At 39.4% G+C, this 21,302-nt stretch overlaps 1 protein-coding gene across 4 annotated transcripts in view; it reads right to left on the minus strand.

Annotated features, from left to right (window-relative positions):
- The window catches only part of UNC5C (unc-5 netrin receptor C), a 342,899-nt gene extending 326,356 nt beyond the window's left edge, over positions 1–16,543 (minus strand). For all 4 annotated transcript variants that reach the window (XM_048211818.2, XM_026509692.4, XM_057309522.1 and 1 more), the window contains exon 1: positions 12,566–16,543. In XM_048211818.2, the coding sequence (XP_048067775.1) occupies positions 12,566–12,689 (124 nt within the window). In that variant the 5' untranslated portion in view covers positions 12,690–16,543. The remainder of the gene's footprint in view (positions 1–12,565) is intronic.
- Between the last annotated feature and the right edge of the window lie 4,759 nt (positions 16,544–21,302).

A 21,302-nucleotide genomic window follows, 5' to 3' on the forward strand; every position in this document is an offset into this window, starting at 1 on the left:
AGGCATAAATAAATTCAATTTAGCACCCAAACCATACCGTATATTAAATACACTCAAAAAAATTTTTAATGTAATTCTTCATACCAAAAAAAAAAAAAAAAAGATTCATTTGTACAGGTACCCAACAAAGTAACAGTGTATTAACATTGCAGGGTAATTTTTTCTAAAATCTATTCCAAATTCTAATATAATAATTGTCCTATTTCAATCAGTCCAGAATCATCTTATTTCCAACATAATTCAATTTCATAATACTGGTTCATAGATGTTTACAAACTTTTTGTGTGGCCAAATACCCTGATACTCTTTATCATCTTGCAATAGAATTAAGTTTTGTGCAACAGAAAAAGAAAAACATACGGAAAATTGTCACTTTTAGCAGATGTTGTAGTCTGAAAAAAATAAAGTGGGTTTAGAATTAAAAGCCAAAGGCCATTGGTTGAACTGAGGCATATTTCCATCTGTTATTAATATTCATGTCACACACTAAAGATGAGATTAGTCATTAAGTTCCTCATATAATATGGTAGTAAATGGGATTTTGGTTAGGAATTTAATTGCATAAATTCTGCCCATGTAAGCTTCCAATTCATTCAAAACAAGCCTTTACAATGGCTGGAACTGAGTTAAAACAGTTAACACCACCAAAAAATACTTCTTGTTTTATTAAGAAATGCTTGTATAAAAATCTGAATAAAAAGGAGATCCCTGCCACCCCATTAGGATTAAATAGTAGTCCTTCTCTTCCTTTTTTGTCTTTTGTTTCTTTTCTTTTCATTGTCAAGCAATGCAGGTTTATGTGAGGCGTTTTTTTTTTTATCATATAAAGAAAAATTGATGTTTTAAAAAAATAAAATAAATGTGTTGTCTTAGGTTTGACTAAAATTTATAAATAAATGTCTCAGGGTAGACTTAAATTTATGAATAAATTCTCAAATTCAGAAATAAATTGATAAATAATCCTGAGTACTAAAAGTGTGATGAGAGTCCAAATGACTACATGAAAATATACGCAAAGCTTATGCCCAAGTGATTGAGGTTCTAAGCTTGAGCAGGGCTCCCCACTGTTGCCTGTACAGGGTTTCACTAATGGTCTGATAATGGGGGGTGGGTACGGAAGTTCTTGTAATACTTTATAGTTGTGTAAGCACGACAGCCACTGATAATTACTGCCCTGTTCTCAACTCACACATGAGATTACTAGGCAACCCTCACACTTTGTCTCCACAGTGGCCTTATAGTTACAGAATGCTGTCTTTGAGAATTCTTTAAGACGACCTATTAAAGATGCTTGGATTTCTAATATAATTTGCAGTAAAACATCTTATCTTTCAGATAATTAAATGGAGATTAGAAAATATCCAGAAGATGGTAAAAATGGGAGGGTAGGGTATAAAATGGACATTTTAACTTTTGATTTCATTGCAGGAAACATCATATTGCTTTTATACATAGTATCATAGTCATTACCTTAAAATATTAACACATATGAAATTAGACCTCTGTTTTCACTTTTTCCCTTGTTTTCTTTTCTCAATCACCTTGTGTCCCCCCTACCCGTATTTACACACATCCTAGTGCCTTAGGAGGGGCCTTCCTGTTGTTTCCAAGTGCACTGAAAACCTAAACACTGAGGTTAACAGTAAAAAAAAAAAAAAAAAAAAAAATCACATCACTTAAAATGAGTATCTCAAAGCAGTGCACGTTATTATGTGTTTCGAAGGAAACAACTCTTTCTGGATGTCAGCTTAAGCTTCTCCGCATGATTTTTCTCAGACTTCCTTTTAAAACCATCACTACCATTTATTATCTTCTTGTTATATAGACTGTTACTTCTGTTTCATCACAAATCTATGCCTGTTTATTAGCAGCCCTGCCACTACTATCAGATGACATTTGTTTTGCTTAATGTATGTAGTTTTAGAAAAAAATTATAGAACTGCTCTTACTGCATTATATAAAAAAATTCCAATGTACATTTAGCTGACACTGCATCAGCTGCTATTTAAACGGGGCTTAGCTAATGGACTTTTAATGTCAGAGGGGTTACGTGCAGTTACTGGCTATTAGCAGAAATGGCTCCTTTCTATAAAAATCACTTTTCCTCAAGTGTGTTGTTTGAACATTCCTTTCCCTAATTTAGTGACTGTCACTGAATGCAAAACAAACTCAAGGACTCTGGAATCCGCTGTTATCTTGAAGACCCTCTTTTTAACCTTGCAATTCAGCATTAAACAGGCAGCCACCCTCGTTAGCATTTAGGTTTGTAATCACAAAACTCCGTGAGGCATTATTATTTATTTTGCCCTTCCTAGCAGAGTCCTACATATTTTGCTATGAGAACCCCGTATCATCCAAGAATGTATGACACATATGATAAGAGACCATACGAGACAATATTCTGAACCCTAGCATTTATTTGAATTTTTTAAAATTCTAGTTCAGAAACACCAAGTGATGTGAAAATGTGTGGCAGTAACTAATATGTATTCACATGTTGATGTATCATATAGATATTGATACATTAACCTGCATTTAATACAATATTGAATATAAGCAAGGAAGTATATTACTCTTCTATCTGGAATGAAATTCTGCATATTCTTTCTTTAGTAACAACCTTTTCCCCTCTCAATTACCTTTATCTTTGTTCATTTAAATAAAGCTTTACATGGATGTGATAGAGATACCTAGAAGTAAAGCCACCTGTACAGCATCTAAGGGAGTCCAAGAAAACCAAATATTCTGCAGTCTGGAAACATAACTCCACACTTGTTTAGGAAGTGGAAACAAATCATTACAGAATTCAGGGAAGAACCACACAACTGACCTCTCCTTCGATCAGCCCACAAGAGCGGTCACCTCAGGCAGGTGCTTACCAGGGAAATCTCTCTTCCGGAGAGTACGTGGAGAGGGACTCATGCATGTGGATGAAGATTTTACCCGTTTGTGCATGGAAATGATTGTTCTCCCTTGGTCAACAAATTATAGTCTGCTGGGTAGAAAACAACGGGAATTTCTCCGTATGTTGAAATAAGCCAGTGAACGGTGATGGGATCCCTTCGTTTCTGTCACTTGGAAGATAGGAGAGCACTTGTTCCTATAGATAGCCATTGCGCCAGTGAGACAGAGGTGTCTCTACTGGACACTATGCAAATGACCAACACGTAAAGGAGAGCGAGGAACTTTTTGCAGAAAAGTAGAATATAATTTTTCAGTAAGAAAGCAGTGATGAAACTTGCTTCCCCATTCAATGAATACCTTTATGAATTTGTTTCATAAGTAAGTTTATTTTCATTTGTTGATAGGCTCTCTTTGCTTCCTAAGGATATGGCCAAGGCTGTTTGAAAAAACTCTCCTAAAGCAAAAATAGTTACACACACACAATTTGTGCCAGCATATATATGCTCACGCGGTATTATTGAACTATATTTGTCTATTCCTTGTAACTCTTCATTTCATTAAGACTCTGCCTGGAAATACCCCACAGGAAATAATTCTATAGTTATTTAATTCAATAAAAAATGGCATGTACCTTTCACATTATCATCATTTCTAATAAATCCAATAAACTGATTACCCCCACCCCTACTGGGAAAACATATCTATTGTTAAAACTTTTCCTAGCCATCCTTTCCTTTTTTTTAATATGTTACAGTAAGTAAACTCTAACTCTCTTCACTGTGGTCCTTCTAATTCTATATAAATATATGCATGTGCATGTAAATCTAAACAAAAAAAATATTTTGATCAATATATAAAGACATCGGCGATACTTTCATAAAGATAAAATTCCACTTAAGCAATTTTTCTGTTGAAGAACTGTCCTTAAGAACTCCTGTATAAACTGGGTGATGGACGTTAAGGAGGGCACGTGATGTAATGAGCACTGGGTGTTATATAAGACTGATAAATCACTGACCTCTACCTCTGAAACCAATAATACATTATATGTTAATTAATTGAATTTAAATTATAAAAAAGCAAAAAAAAAACTCCTACATAATTCTAAAAATGCTATTGGATTTCTTATGTACATGAGATTTAAACTACGATGTTCATATTCTTATTAATGACAATATTTAACAGAGTAGTTCAGGAAATGAGAGTGCATTTTATAATGACCACTGGAGTATTAATTATATATTCTATTACCAGTGAAATAGACTGCCAGACACCATATATCACTATTCCACTAATTAAGTCTAGATTTCTCAAACAAGCACATCCTGCTCAAACAGGTCCAAATAAAATCCAAACATAATTTTTTTTTCAAGTATACACCTTTTAAGTACTTTCCAAGTTCTCCTGTGTTAGCTGAAGTCAGTGCAGATCAACACTCTTATTTAGATAAAAGTTGCAAGTCAGAGGGCTTGTTGAATAATATTATGATGAAATGCTGATCTGAGGTCTCTATTCCGGATAGCAAAAATAATAAATCATTTGAACATGCCTGTTTTTCCTCAGCTTCTGAGAGCAGTTACTGAAATGGGCTTCTGTTTTCCACCAAGCTGCATGCTCTGTTGGTGATGGTTGTGGCAGCCCGGGAGGGAAATGTCTAAGGCTCTTTCAATCCTTGAATGTGATCCCTAATACATTTTAAAGCTTATATTCTTTCATCATCCTATGGAGATGCAGAAGGAAGAAGGGAAGTTGCTGAAGAAAACGACAGGCGTAATTACTGTTTTATTTAGTATGACTTCAAGATTGCTGCTTGCTAGACTTGAGCACTTCCACTGGGTGGCTACGATGTGTGTATTTGGCAAACTCTTTATTCAGTGGAAGATAAAATATATCATTTTCCCTTTATCAAAAGCTAAATTAAAATGTCAACATATTTCACACAGACCTAATGCTCAAAGTGAAATGACCATTATTTACTCTATCTTCCCAATCATAAACTTTTTGTTGTGGTAGTAATTTGGTTATTTGCTTGGTTTGGGTCAGATATAATACAGGACTCTGGAAATCACATATAATAAAACAGCAGAGCTTTTGTCACTGACAATGGTTCTTAGTTCCTGCAAAAGTTAGAGAACACCATTTGTTAAAGAGAGTACTCTCTGATTTGGTTGTAGAAAGGATTTTTTTAGGTTCCCGAAATTCCAAAAAGATAGGAGAATGATTTAAAATATGTAATTTGATTATAAGGAACAAACTTGCACATTCAGAGATTAGAATTGTCCAAAATTGTTCTCTTCACTTTTATACATGAATGTAATTCATTATGCTTATAGTTGTAAGTGGATATTATCACACCACACACCCTATCACAGAGTTGCACTAAACTTCCATGGTCTAAGACAATATACGTTATGAATTACTTTAAAGTGATTACATTTCTATGCAAATGGCATACTTCTCTGCTACTCTTTTATATTTTATACACACTGATTTTTCTTGAATTTTAAAAACACCTGCATTTCCATTCATGGACATATTTGCCCTTATAACTGAGTTGCAAATGTAGCTATTCTGATACAGGCATTGATATGCCAGCACTAATCTATTTTTTATAGGAAAGGAATGCTCATAGATAAGGTTTTTCTTCTGAACAGAAAAAAAAAAAAACCAGAAAAGACAAAAAATAATAGTTGAGTTCAGGCAGTTCATGATTAAATAATCAATTAAGACATTGACTAAAACTGAGAAATGTTAGCATTCATCAATAAACTTCTTAAATGTGCTGAGGGAGTTTCTGTTGTTTAACCTCCTTAGTTAGAAGAGAAGATAATGCATGTTTACCTACATGAGCCATTTTTATGGTTTCATAATTGCTGTGAAATGAAACTAGCAACAGGACCCAAATGACAATGATTAATGAAGGTAAAACTCCTATCTTCGCAACATTTTAAAATAAATAAGACTGGTTACTCTGGAGTTAAATTTGATTAGTCAGTATTCTGTATTAGCATGATTATTTTGAGCCTTCACATTTAGAATGAGAATTCTAATAGGTACACCAATATAATGAAGTCTCTCCTAGTTCCCCTCACCTTCACATTCCCCTACCACGCTGCACAGAGATATGGTTTGTTATTTAATTAAAAGAGGCTATTCCCCAAATATTGGAGTTTTCAGATATTAGACTTCACTTTTGCCACACTAAGCACTTTTGCTCACTGCTAATAAAAAGTATAATGGCATTAAGGACAAACATCTGCATATTTGGCACTTTCAAAGCTATAGCTCACTTTCCAAATTATAACTTCAATTTAATTGATGTTCCATAACTTTAACACTATAAACTCTATGTAGAAGGTTGGACATGTTTTAGGTACCTCTAAAATCTGGAGACGTTCTTTGTGTATTTTAAAACCTCATTATATAATCCTAAAGTAGCAACTTTTGTGGGGGCAGGAATGCTCAAGATGAGAAACTACATTACAACTTCAACCCAAACTCTTTTTAAAAATCTGAAATTGCAGAACAGTATTTTCTAACATTTTGATTGTGAAGAATCAAAACATTGTCAACATAATATATGTATTAGGTTTTCATGAAAAAGTAAAATTCTTCTGAAAGCTCTGATCAGGTAGAAAGGATAAAAAGTTTACTATCTCTGGTCTTGTTAGCTCATAAAATTTTACCATAAAATGTTTTTATTAAAATCTCCATAAATGTGGAGATAACAAATATTTAAAATAAGAAAAACTATAAGTTATTCAATTATTGGATTTATTTTTAAGACCTAGAAAAAAGGAGACAGCAGTATTTTCATATTGCTCAAGGCAAACGTACTCCACTTTTAAAAAGTCATATAAAAAATAGCACTGAGTTTCTGTGAGTCTCTGTTCTAGTTAAAAATCCTTGAACTAAGCAATACTGGGACAATACCCAAGGTCTCAGTTTCATGTAGCCCTCGTCCACAAATACATAAGCAATACCAAATCCAAATAAAATATGAAATCAAAGAAGAGTCCACACATAACTTTAAGAAGTTAGGATAACAAAGATAAAAAAGCAAGTGAGAAATCTGGGGATCTGTAAGTGTAGAACAAGCAGTCAAAAATTAAAAGCAGAATGAAAACACTATAAGAAAAAGATCTGTCTTAACTCTAAGTAACATAAAATTCCCCACAAATCCCTAGTGTTATCATGAAAGTTAGCCAGAAAACAACGTTCCCACTAAACATGAAAAAATAGAAATAACCATTAAACAACAAGAACTAATGAAATGTGAAAGTTTCAAAATATATTATCTAGATTATCCATGTTGTTCTAAATCATGATGCTAAAACTTTCTATTGCAAATTTAAATTGAACATATGAAAAGACCTGGTGAATTTGCTTTGCCTTTGAGTCAACCTATTTTTCTATATGTTTCTTTGTGTTGCTTTAACATGCATTCAATTAAGTTCTTTAGACAATACACCTTTGCCATTTTTTAAAGGAAAACTATTGGCATTTGCATAAAGGGCTGATTTTCCTTAAACCCTTATCCGAAAGCCTGGGACTGGGCATGTTTTGTTTTTTTTCTCCCCACGAAAGTGTTTATGGATTTATGAAAAGTTATCTTTCAATATTCATTGTAAAGATAGAAGTCAAGGGTAGAGCTTGCAGCCAGGACTTAACCGGCAGTGACTCAACATGGCATTTTTAGAACTGGCATTAGGTTAATTTTCCCAGAGAGAGCAGAAAGGAAGAATTGGGCTTATGAAGGAAGAGAGCTTCCCCCAGACTGACTGTTCAAGGAACCATGCACGTCACTGTCCAGGAGTTTGCAGTGATCTATTTGGGAACATCTCCTCAGACAGCTTCATTTGTTGCTTTTGGGGAAGCAGAGTCTGAAGTAATCCCCAGTCTGAGTTCAAAATTATTGACCTTTAGTTTCTTTAGCTTCCAGATTTCTTTGCCAGTGGTTTACAGAGTTAGAAGCCAAAGAATGTTTACTTTTTATGGGCCAGGCATGGCCCTAAACAATTTTCATGTATTAACTCATTCAATCATAACAGGGCTGATAGTATATATTATCCTCACGTCACTTCTGTGGACACTGAGTCACAAATGAAGTTAAACAACTCACCCACGGCCACACAATTAGGCGGTGGTAGAAGCAGGATTAGGAAACACTGATAAACCCTAAGCCAGCCAGCGGAATGGGCACATACCACTAACAACCCTTAGCTTGTGCCCCCTCAAAACCAGACCAAATACATATTAAATTTAATTCAGATTTAATAGAACTTAGACAGTTGCAATGCAAACTCGGCATTAGAACCCCCCATTTCAGACCAAATTGCCATCCTTAAGTTCGTCTGTGTAGAAATTCTGGAAACCTCACCACCACTCCCAGTAGAACATTTGCCTGATCCATGTCACTATCTTTGATACTTGAATCCAGAAAGTACTATACCTATGCTGACTGTTATTTTTCAGAAAGTGAGTTATAATTACATGCTTCTAAGTCTGTCTTTCTTGAGGGCTGAAACTGTCTCTTTCAACATTGTATCCCTGACAAACAGCACACAGTCTGGGACATAATAAGTGCACAACAATTGTTTGTTTAGAATTTTACTTCTAATATCATACACTATCCAAACGAGCTAATGTGTTTCTAATTTGTGGGGAGATGTGAACAGGTTTGTTTTTAACTTCCACGAATATAAAAATCAAACTAAAAAAAAAAAAATGTAGGTTAAAATCACAAGGCAAGGACTCTGGCTCAACCCCCACCCCCACTATTCTCCCCTATTATCTTCCTGAAGTGGTTGCAGCCTGTAATTTTAATGTGTCTTCTGAGAGAGACTCCCTCTGCTGCTCCAGCAAAGCCATGACCTAAATCAGAAAAGTGCTAAATGCAGTTCAGGCCTAATAGAGCACACTCTGGCTGTTGGCACTAATTGGAGAAGGTAGCATACATTAAAGAACAGTTATTTTTAAGTCTCAACAATAATTCTAAATAAGCTAGGAGGGTTTGCCTTGGGAGAGCTCTTGCCTCCTTTATGTTGGCGGGGGTTGCTTAAAAAAGATCGGTATGAATTCTGATCAGGATGTCCAGCTCCCAGACTAAAATGGGAGACGGTCGAAGAACTTGTGTTGGTGAATGCTGAATCCCCAGTATCCAGAATACAGAAGACTAAGGAATCAGTGAATGTTAACAATCTAATAGTTCGTCCTTCTTTGCAAGTATTTGGAAAGTTTGTCCTCTGAGGCATTTTAAGCATTCCTTAAGCTAGAATACATGAAATCATTTTTTTCTAAACAAAAATAAACTAACCTACTTTTCTTTATTGCAAATTCCAAATGTGATTTTATGAATTTACTCTGCTCCTAAAATGGAGAAAATACGATATCATTGTAATGAAATTCAGTTATCCTTCATGCCAACTGTCTATTCGTACCACAGCAATATGCATAAATTCATAAAGGTAATTTCTACTCTTTTGGAGGAAGAAGTATACTATTTGTTTAAAAAAATTATAAATTAACTTCCGGTAGCAGCAAATATTCCCAATATGATTAAAGTCTTCACTAATTTTCTCTTGACTTCGGTGATGTTAACACTCATAACACTAGTTGGTGCTAGATAAGCAGAATATCGATGCTGTGTAATCCAGAAATAAATGCATTTCTAAAACAGGAGGGCACTAACTCTGAGGCACACTGATCAAATACTCTCTCTCTCTCTCTCTCTCTCTCCCCCTCTGTCTCTCTCTCTCTACCTAGTAAAATCTTTCATTCTTGGAAGTCAGAAACAACACATTTTTTCCCCCAGAGCTAGGAGTTTCAGGCAATCCTGAATGAAACAATTAAGGCATAGCCAGAAAGGAGAAAGTTCTTGCCTAAAGCCTGGAGAATCTCCCAAGGACCTAAATAAAATGACTGCGGTCTTCATGTAAACCACAGTTACAAAACACAGTACACTCACAAATAAGACCTATTATGCTTCTTTTTTCGTCTTAAACATCTGTTGTTTTTTGGCTACCTCTGAAGACATACATATTTTCTAAAGATGCAAATTTTTCTACTACTTCTCTAACAACGGAATAAATAAATCTCATCCACATTGTCAAGTACTCAAATTAACTTTCTCATCTTAATTGCATATGTAGTTCCATTCATAAAAATAGTTCATTTCCATCTTTAAGTGTTCCACACATGGAAATCATACCTTGAGGGAGCAACAGCATCTTCGGTGTCCCTACTGTGCTAGTCCAAAGAGAGAGGAGAAAGGAGAAGAAATTAGAAGGAAGAGGAGATCTGAATGCCAGACTGATAGAAAAGTGTGATTCTGAGAAGCAAATCTGCTAGTGGTTCAACAGTAAGCAGGTTGGGAAATGGGTTACAGTGATGGTGATAGTAGCTGAGTTTCCTGCTTTCTACATTTTTAATACCTAACAGACAACACAGAAAGAGCTGGTGTCCTGAAACGTGGAGGCTAACAAAGATAAAAGTGGTAGTACAGTGTCTTTCAAGACTGCAAGATTCAAACATAGTTTATTCACCAGCAACTGAAATAACCAGACAAACTAAATGGAGAGGAACACCACTGAAATGCACATATCCTACAGGATACATTTTATTTTTCCATTTAAGACCAGAGGCACAGGTTCAATCCCCAATCTTTGGATTGCCTGGTCTATAAGAAAAGTGCAAGTGGCACAGCTCCCTCACTCAGTCTTCAGTGTCTTTTTCTTTTAATCTCTTCTCCCTTCTTTCAGTATTAATCCACTTACAATCTCCTGTTTGATTATCTTTATTGATTTTTTTTTCGACCCAGTCTTTTTAATGTGGCTGTAGCAAGCTCTCCGCAAGAATCCTATAGCTCCTGTTAGGCATCTTTGGGGACTTTAACTTGTCCTTTTCCCAAACAGTTCTCTCACCGCCCAGCTCCCCCCACCCCCATCTGAACCCCACCCCATGGCCTTTGCGCGCCCAATAACAGTAGGCGAATCCCACAGGGGCTCGCGCGATTGATTTCACGACTATTCATCAGGTTGTTCACTTAAACTTCCAAACACTCCTCTCTAAACACCCTTGGCTGCTACCCAGAGAACTTCCTACCAATTTCAAGAATCTACAAGTTCATAGGATTCCTTCGTAAAATGGACAGATGAGCTCTGGAAGTTTGCATGAGAAAATCAGGGCAGAACCTCGGGGATGGGAGGCATCTGGTAAGAAGGGAAGGGAGGATTTATGAGCGTGGCTACTTAGCTAGGCAGCAGGAAAATGTACTCCCGAAGTAGCAATCGCTAATTCACAAAGCCTTGCTAATCACTTACCTCCTCATTCGGACCACACTCGCCAGCGCTCAGCGCTCCCCTCCACCTCCAACGCCCTCTCCCCAAAGAGCCTTCGCAAATCAGAGGGAAGGCAGTCGGGAACCTCCAGAGTGTCCGAGCAACGCCGCGGGAGTTCGAGGCTATCTCTGCACCTCCTCTGCTCTCCAAATTTGGAAAGAAGTGTAACCGAGATGATGGGATCCCTGAATTACCTCCGAACGCAGCATAAGCTTCCATCACCCCCGCCCTGGGAAAAACAGCTGCCTCCCCTAAGCCAGCGACCACCACAGAGCTGGTCGAAAAGACCGAGGTGGGCGCTTGGCTTGGCAAGAAGGTTGGGGCCCAGGTGACCCGAAACAGACCCCAGAGGGGGCAGCGTTGGCTCTTCCCTGTCCTTCTCCCTTCCACTCAGTTTCCTGGGCTCGGAAGGCTGGAAGCTGCCGCTGCCACTTCAAACTCGGGGGACAAGAAGGCAATCAGCCCCCGTGCTTCCCCTCCCTCCTTTTCCACCCTCAACTCCTGACCGCTCCTCTCCCAACCCCTGTTTCGCCCACGGCCCTGGTCACTTATTTTAAAGCTCAGACGCGTTAAATTAAAATGTCAGAGTTATAAACTGGCCCATTACCCGGGGGAGTTTCGTATTTGGTTTGAACAACCAGTCCGTTTCCCAGAGCTCTGGGGTTTTAAGTTTCGCCGTGGCTTACTAGGAGGAAGACTCGGAAAGGGTAAGAGTGTGGAGGCGTGCACACCCCGGGGCCTGCCGCAGGCTGGGTGGCGGGTCCGGCAGCGCCTTGCATCTCCACAGCGCCCCAAGCAGTAGCAGAGTGGCACCGGCGCCGGTGGGTCCTCGGCGGTAATGGACACATTTCCTTAGCTGAGCGCCCTTCAGCGTCCAACGTGCTCAGAGACGCCCTGAAGATCCCGCAACCCCACATGTGGCTCAGCGCGGGGAGCCTCTGCGCATCAGGGTGTACCTATGGCATGCCACCCAGCCACCCGCACCGAGAGTCTCTGCAAACCTCTGTGTGTACAATATGCAACAACGTGTGAGTGTGGAGCAGAAAGTGCAAAAGACACCCAAGGCGCCCACATGCTCAGAGGCAGACCGATGTAGGTCCACACCCCGTGCGTCCCTGGTCCATCCGTGACCATCTCGGAAGACGGATTAAAAATAATCGCCAAAGCTTCTTGACTAGTTGGGAAAGTGGAACGTGAACTGATTTCCAGTTGAGAGCAACGAGAAGAATTAAGGAAGCCAGGAGAACTGGGGAGGGGGAGAGGAAGGAGAGGGAAGGAAGAAGCGAAGGGAGGTGGCCGCGGAGCTTTGCGGACTCCCTTACCTTGAGCTGCCGAGCCGGTACCGCTGGCACTGAGCAGGGCCAGGGCAGGTAGCACGAGCATTTGCAGCACGTATCCCAGTCCCAGTCCGCAGCGGGCCGCTGTCGCCCGTAGACCTTTCCTCATCGTCGACAGAGGTGTGCCGGGAGGAACCACACAGAGAGACGCGCCAACAGCGGAAAACCCCACTGGGAAGCAGCTGAATCCGTGCACCACGAAGCAGTCCGAAGAAATAATGGTAACCAAGAGCCACACTCCACTTTCTCCAAGGGCAGGAGCCAAAAGGGGGTGGAGAGGAGACGCTGAGGAGGAGTTTGGCGGTCCCTCTTTCCCTGTGCCTTCTAACTGGCGGCTCGGTGAGCGGCTGCTCTGCCCCCACTTGGGAAGTCCGGGGAGGCGCAAGGCGGCCACCTCGCCTCTCCCCCCAGCAGCAGGAACAGTCGCAGCTCCGCCGCGCGCCGAGCCCGGACTGCTCTCCGGGTCCCCTCTTCTGTGCCGAACACACACAGGCAAGGGGGGTGGGGGAGAGGCGGCGGAGGGAGAGGAAGCGAGAAGTGGGAGGAGGTGGGAGCGGAGGGAGGGAGTTGGGCACAGAGGGGCTCTCCGGTCTCCAATCTCAGTGTCCTCACGCCAGCGGAGAGACGTCCAGGCTGCCGCTGCTGGGTGGCCAAGGAGGGTCACTTCCTAGCGTTGGGGCGCACGGGTGCGCGGAGGCACTCTCCGTGGAGGCGTGGAGGGCGCAGCCCAACTCCGCTGGGGGGTAAGCGGCGGCGGGAGCGCGCGCGCCCGCCCGCGTTATGTAAGCAAGGATTGGAGGGAGATGCGCGCCCAGCGCCGGAGGTGGAGACCGGCTGTTGGTTTACCCGCGGAAGCCTGGGCGAGAGAAACCTGAGGGCAGAGGCGGCTGCGGAGAGTGGGAGCGCGCCTGCCTCCCGCGGTGCTCCAGACTCGGACTCCAAAAGCGCAGCGGGCGCGCCTCGAGCCTCTTGGCTGCGTCCACTGGAGCTCAGCCTGCCGCCTGCCAGCTTCTCCACGGCGCCAGCAAAGCCTGAGCCAGACTGCCCAGGACCGGACTCGCTCTACGACTTGGGGTCCTGCGATTGATTAAGCTGGGTGCGGGCTCAAGTTGAAGTCCTGCGTGGTGGGGAAGAAGGCAAAAAGCTTTTGCAGTGTCCCCAACCCGCTGGAATCTTGGGGTTGTCAGCTCCACTCAGACTGCCCTATGTTCTGGGTGCTCATGACTTCTCCGTAGTGGAACAGAAACTAAAAGCTAAAGGAAAACTCATTCTTCAAAAGAGCTTTATTTTCGTGCATCCTGGTAGCTGGCATGTTAAGTATGTAAAGGGTGGTGAGATGATACCTGATACGGAAACTCCCAGAAACAATGCACAACAAAATAACAAAATTTGTAGACATTCACTTAAAGTGATGGTGGAACCTATGACATGTTTTACAAATTCCTACCCGTGTGAGTAAGGACTCAAACTGCTATGAATTTTTTAGTTTTTACTTTTCTTTTTTCTTTTCTTTTCTTTTCTTTTTTTTTTTTTTTTAAGGAAAGGATAGTCTGGGTAGCTAGGTTATGGATCTCTGTTGTAATGATGAAGGAGGAATGTAAGAATGGGTGGATAAAATGACAGACTAGACAAAAGGAAAAGTGGATGGAGTACAAAGGTTAATAGACATTGGCAGCCCAACCTTCTGGGGAGAAGAAAACCACTTCCTAAGATTAGTACATTTCTAAACTAATAATAAATAATGTATCAGAGAAATTTTTAGCTCTTGGTGCCAAGGGGGTAACGTGTAAACACACATACAGGCGGGAGGCTTGTGATCTCACTCTTATCACAGACAGGTAAACTGCATGTCTCAGTTTCTTCATCTGTGAAATATTTTGTTAGATGGCTTTAAAGTTCTTTTCAGTGCTAGCATTCCATGATTCTGCCTGCCAAGCTCCATCTGAACCTCTAGCCAATCAGACCTGTCTTGAATGAGTCCGGTAGATCTGAAAAGGTCATACCCGGCAAAGACATTGACAAATCTGGCCATTTCTTTTTCCTATGGAGGCGCTGCCTGTCATGCTAAGATCTCGTCTTTACCCTCTTCACCTTCACTTGCGCATACGCAGATATCACAATCTTTTGGTAAAAGGGTAGCTTCTGGCTCCAGACTGTCTGGCTTCAATTCTCAGCATTTCTTAGGACTAGCTGACAGATATTGAACAATAAAGCTAAGTGCCTTAGTTTCTTAATCTGTAAGATAGGTCTAGTACCAGCAACTATCTTATAGGGCTCTGTGAGAAATGAGTTAAAGATGTGGAAAGTGCCCGACACAAAACTGTTAGCTGCTATTCTTGCCATGGAGGAGTTCATCCACTGCATGCCAATTAGACGAGTGTGGTCCAACAGAACTTTCTAGAATGAGGAACATGGTCATATTTATGCTCTCCAAAATGGTAGTCATTAGACACGTGTGGCTATTGAGCACTTGCAGTGTGGCTATTATGAATTGAGCATTTTAATGTAATTAATTAATTTAATTTTAATAGGCACACAGCTAGTGGCCACTATGATGGACCGTGCAGCTAGACAGCTCATAACCGTCATTTTTTGGGGGGGGGATTATACCACCAGAAGGAGTTATGATTATATTTCATATTTGCCTTTACAATTTTTCCGGGAAAGACAGCAGCATAAGTACTAAGAAATCCTCACATATACTCACTATCGTAGTAGCATCATCTTAAAGGTTTTTGTTTATTTATTTACAATTTTATCGCTTATCTTTTCTTGCTAGAATTTCACTCTTTTTAAAGGCAGAAACTTTGCCTTGTTCATCAGTTCATCCCCAGCTTTAAACACAGAGCCTAATATATGGTCGGTGCCTAATCAATATTGGTTGATTGTCAGAAAGTCTCAGTAGGAAGGAATCCTCAAAGTCTAGTTAGTTAAACAGAATTAAATTGTTATATAATCTTGTTTGGGACATTGAAATGCTCAAAGACAGATATTGCATGAAATTAATTCTTTGAAAGAAATAGGAAGAGACAAGAAGGAAAAAGTAGTTCAATACTGAAATTCAGCCTAAAGAGGGCAGGAGAATGGTTTGAGAAATGGCATGTAGAAATGAGGTGGAAAACAGAAGAGAGAGTGAAAGCACAAGAACAAGGACAGGAAAAGTACCAGCAAATGGATCAGTTTTATTAAGCAGGAGAGTTTCCTACAATCCATGCTTGCAGATGGAACTTGCTTTGTGTACCAACATTCTGCCTGTATTTTTTTTTCTTTATGAAATAGATAATGAAGTGCTGCATAGGCCTCTGACCACAGGATTATTACCTGACTTCACTTAGACCTGGGCACAAATGTCCTTGCTTAGGAGACCTTCTCTGACCAACAACTTAAATAGCATATAACCCTTAACCCTCAATTGCTTTCACTTGCTTTGATTTTCCATATAGCACTTCTTCTATATAAACGTGTATATGTGCATGTATATATATGTCTACATATATGTATGTGTATGTATATGTGTATACATATGTGTGTCTCTGTATATGCCTATGTGTATGTGTTTATGTATATGTATGTATGTATACTCTCCATCAGAATGGAGGCTCCTCAAGGGGAAGGATTTTTTCCTAGTGCTTTCACCACTGTGCATCCAGCACCTAGAAAACTGCCTGGCACGTAATAGGTGGTCAATAAACATTTACTGAATATTGAGTGGAAGAATGAGAACCAATAAATTTTAAAACTGAGCAAAGTCCTTGATTGAAACTTCTTTTTTTTTTTTTCCTCTAAGACAAAATTTCAAATTATGAACAGACTTTTCTAATTATTGAATAAATTCAAGTTTGGACAAATTTTCACCAAAAATGAATTTAAATATGACTTTTTCAGGGTTGGAATACTGCAGGTGTTTGAGGAACAAACATGAAATTCATCTCGTGTTGAAAAATAAAAAGCTTCATTTAAATCCACGTACAAGGGCTTCCTTTTTCTTGGCTGCAATGAGTGGAGAATTAACTCTGGGATAATAAATCCCAGTGACAGGTGCTAATGGGAATTAAACATGCAAATCCCTTGCATATCCCTCCAGAAATCTACACCAAGAAAGTATGCTATTTAGCACGGAGACTGCTTAGTTATAATATTATTTACTCTAAACTAGTATGTAAAAAGTTTCCAGCTAAGACTTAGGACCTAAAAAACAATAGAAAAATGTATTTTAATTATAGAAATGTTTCTTTCATTTTATCTACCTAATGTGTGGTTCCCCACTTTTTGTATTTTTATATATTTTTTAAAACAAATAATCATACGGGGGATATTATTAACTGGCAGCATCGAAGGAGGAGGATTGTAATGAATATAAATAAGATGGTGATGAGAAAACTTTTCCTAACTAGGATTTGGAAAAATTACTCAGGTAAAATTACTGATGACATCAACTAAAAGGAGCCAGATGGTCCAGATTCAGTTGATTCAGTCTTCCTTCTCTGTCTCAGCCTACAGAAAGGAATGTGGCCTGCTATAATCCCATATATTCTGGGACTTTATACTTTATGTTAATCATATTAGATAAGACCCTTTTGGTTGCAAGTGATAGAAACCCAACTTAAACCAGCTTAAGCAAAAAGGAGAAGTCATTGCTTTATATAATTCAAAAGCCATGGATACTATTAATAGTGACTGACACTTAGTGATCACACAGTGTGTCAGATTCTATTCTAAGCTCTTTATTGTGCTATCTCATTTAACCCTCAAGATGAGGATTAAATTAAATTAATATAGGCAGGGGCACCTGGGTGGCACGGTCTGTTGTGCAACCGACTCTTGGTTTCCTCTCAGGTGGTGGTCTCCAGGGTCCTGATCTCAGGGTTGTGGGAAGAGCCCCGAGTTGGGTTCCGCACTCAGTGTGGAGTCCACTTGGGATTCTCTCTCCCCTCTCTGTCGCCTCCTCCCCCCCTTAAGTAAATAAATCTTTAAAAATATAAAATAAATAAAGCAATACAGGGATATCTCGGAGATATTGTGGGTTTGGTTCCAGACCACTGTAATAAAGTAAATATCGAAATAAAGTGAGTTGTGGGGCAGCTGGGTGGCTCAGTTGGTTAACCGTCTGCCTTTAGCTCAGGTCATGATCCCAGGGTCCTGGGATGGAAGTCCTGGGATCGAGTCCCATGTCGGCTCCCTGCTAAGCAGAGAGTCTGTTTCTCCCTCTTCCTCTGCCCCTCTCCTGCTCATGCTCTCTGTCTCAAATAAACAAATAAAGCATTTTAAAAAAAGAAACAAAGTGAGTTGAATGAAGTTTTTGGTTTCCCAGAGCCTATAAAAGTTACGTTTACGCTCTACTGTAGTCTATTATGTGTGCAATAGTGTTAGGTCTAAAAAAATGATGTGCATATCTTAGTTTTAAAAATACTTTATTGCTAAGAAATGCTAACCATTATCTGAGCCTTTAATGAGTCATAATCACTGATCACAGATCATCATAACAAGTATAATAATAATGAAAAATTTGAAATATTGCAAAAAGTATGCAAATGTGACACAGAAACATGAAATGAGCAAATGTTATTGGAAAAATGGCGCCAATAGACTTGCTCGATTCAGGATTGCCACAAATCTTCAATTTGTAAAAGAAAAAAATGCAATACCTGCAAAGCATGATAAAGCAAAGCACAATAACACAATGTAGACTTGTATTATTATCTCCAATTTATATACAAGGAAAGAGAGTGGTTATGTAACTGTGCCTAGCAGACTATTTTGCAGGCCACTAGAGCATATTTACTGAACTTTGAGAAGTATGTAGCACTGCGATAGTATCTTTTCCTCAAGGAGTTTTTAGTTGGGGTATAGAGATAACATTTATAAGAAAGAAATAAAACCAAAAAAATAAAGAAAGAGAACATGAATGACTGAGAAGGGAGAACGGAAAGAGAAAGGAGGGAATAAGGATGCAAGGAACAAAAGAAGGAAGGAAGGAAGGGAAAAGGAAAAGAAGAGGATCAAAGAAGAAAGAAAGGAAGAGAAGAAAAGGAAGTCCAGTGTGATTTCTGCCTTTGTGCACATACTCTAATTGCTGTAAGAAGGAGAAAACGATGAATGGCTCAATAAAAATCATATGGAAAACAATATGATATTTAATTTAGAAGAAGATTGCTAGGGATAAATAATTATTGCCTTTCAAACACCTCATTTTCTTTTCTTTTCTTTTCTTTTTAAAGATTTTATTTATTTATTCGACAGAGATAGAGACAGCCAGCGAGAGAGGGAACACAAGCAGGGGGAGTGGGAGAGGAAGAAGCAGGCTCATAGCGGAGGAGCCTGATGTGGGGCTCGATCCCAGAACGCTGGGATCACGCCCTGAGCCAAAGGCAGACGCTTAACTGCTGTGCCACCCAGGCGCCCCCAAACACCTCATTTTATTTTTAATTTATCTGCCAAATTGGACCATGGTGGTTTCTCTTGTGCTACACATTGAAGAAATAAGATACTTTACAGAATGGTGGGAAGATTCTGAATCAGGAAACATAGATTGAAGTCTCTATTTATCCAACATATTTGCTCTGATAGTCCTGTAACTTCTTTGTACTTTAATTTCTTCGTTATATAAAATGGGAACAACATGAACACATAAAGTTGCCCTGAAGATGAAATGCATGTAAAAGTACTTTGTAATGTGTCTATGGACATTATTTTGATAAGATGTGTTTGATATTGTCCATTGTACTTAATTTGCATAACCATCTAAGGAATAGCATTAGTGATGTGGCTCTCTATACATGAGTCATACCACCCTAGTGTAAAGTTGGAGTTATTCTCGGTATCTCACTCCCTTTGCCCACATTTCCTATTCAATTACAAAATCCATCCAATTTTACTACTTAAAGTTCTCCAGTATCTATTCCATTACCTCCAGCCCCACAGACACACAATATATTGGCATGTTCCCCTTGGTCTCTGGTAATTACTTCCTTAGTAGCCAGTCTGCTCTCACATTCGAATCCATGTTTTCCACACACCCCCGAATGACCTTCTAAAGTGCCAATATTGTCATTTTATTGTCCTAAAAATCTGTTTATAAATTCCTTATTCTCTTCAGCCCTCTTTCCCAAAGTCCATTATGGGGCATTTCTGTCCTTAAAAAAAGGAGTTTTGAAGTAAACATAGTTGCTAGATTGTATTATTTCTCATTCTTTACTCCTTTCCTGTTAATACAATTGACTTTTGCCTTTGCAGTCCTTCTCACCATAAGTGGGATGGACTTACCTGCCTCACCAATGGTGGCTTAGCCATGAGACTGATGTTTTGCCAGCAAATGTGGGCAGAAGTTACGGTGTGCCAGTTCCTTCCACCGCCTACTTCTACTCGTTTTCATGTGCTCCTGCCACCAGTCTCGAGAAGAACATTTCCTAGGCAGCCATCGGTTCAAGGTGGCTACAAGACTCATGGAGAGATGTACAGCCTGGTGCCTGCTTAACGGAGTTATGGCAGACCCAATGACACATGAGCAAGAAAAAAAAAAATGCTTGTTTCTTCAGCTTCTAAGACCTGGGGAGATTTTTTATGCAGCATTATCACAGCAAGAAGTGTCTGATATGCATAGTGTAAGAAATCATGTCCTCAGATGAAGTTCAAGATAAATCAGATGATAATCTCCCCTGGTGTGCTAATAAGCTAGTAGAAAATAAGACAGACCAGAGAACTACCTAGAGTGAGTCTGAGAAGTGCAGCAGGAGAGGTGCGGCTACATGGCTGTTGGAGGTAAGAAGAAAAGGAACTTATTTCAAATTGAAATGATCGGTGAAGTCTTAAAGGGTATTACATTAGGCCTGGACCTGAAGGGCAAACAGAATTTGTGTTTGCTGAGTTGGAGAGGATGGCATTCCAGGAAGAAGAAACAACTGGGGCAAAAGCAGGAAAGAAAAGCAGAATATGTACTGAGTGACTTACTTTGGAGCACAGACAGCATTATAGCATTATACTAAATGCTATTACTAATTATAATTTTTAAAAATTCTGTCAACATTTTTGAACATTCACTGGTCAGATTCATTTAATAATACCATACATGAAGTAGGTATTTTTATTAACTCATTTTAAGTGCAACTCATTTTAGGCTTAGTAGAGTTAAGTAACTTGTCTAGCTAAATTAGTGTCAGATTGGAACCTGAATTCAAATTTATCTAGATGCAGACAAATACCATGGGGTAAATTTGGAGAGGAAGATAGGACTAAATTTTGAAAGGCCATGGTTTGCTATGCGCACTAGCCGACATTATGGGTATACCAGAAAGCTACTAAAGGAATTTAGACAATGAGATGATATCATGACAGTGTCTTGTATGAATGTGTAAAAAGGATTAAAGTAGGAAGAAAAATCACGAAATTTATTCCAATAATCATGATGAGAAGCACTGAAAGCCTGAACATGACTAGTAGTAGACAGGAAATGAAGAGGATATACATATATACAATGTTCCGTTGAGATGGTGGTTCCTAATTCCAAAACACAGGATAAAAAATTTTTATCATTAAAGATTCATAATATAGTTAAGAATAAACCACATAACCCTGAAAAGCCGCATGCAACAGTAAACTACCTTCAACTTAATTAAAGGCATTAATGAATTAAAAATAAGATTTAAAGGGTGAGAGGGACACATTAATTTCTTAGGACTACTTGTGTTCACTAGAACTTGAAACGGTTTGTTCAAGCAATATTGTT

This window comes from Ursus arctos, unplaced genomic scaffold, assembly GCF_023065955.2.
Source record: "Ursus arctos isolate Adak ecotype North America unplaced genomic scaffold, UrsArc2.0 scaffold_9, whole genome shotgun sequence".
Taxonomy (NCBI): Eukaryota; Metazoa; Chordata; class Mammalia; order Carnivora; family Ursidae; genus Ursus; species Ursus arctos.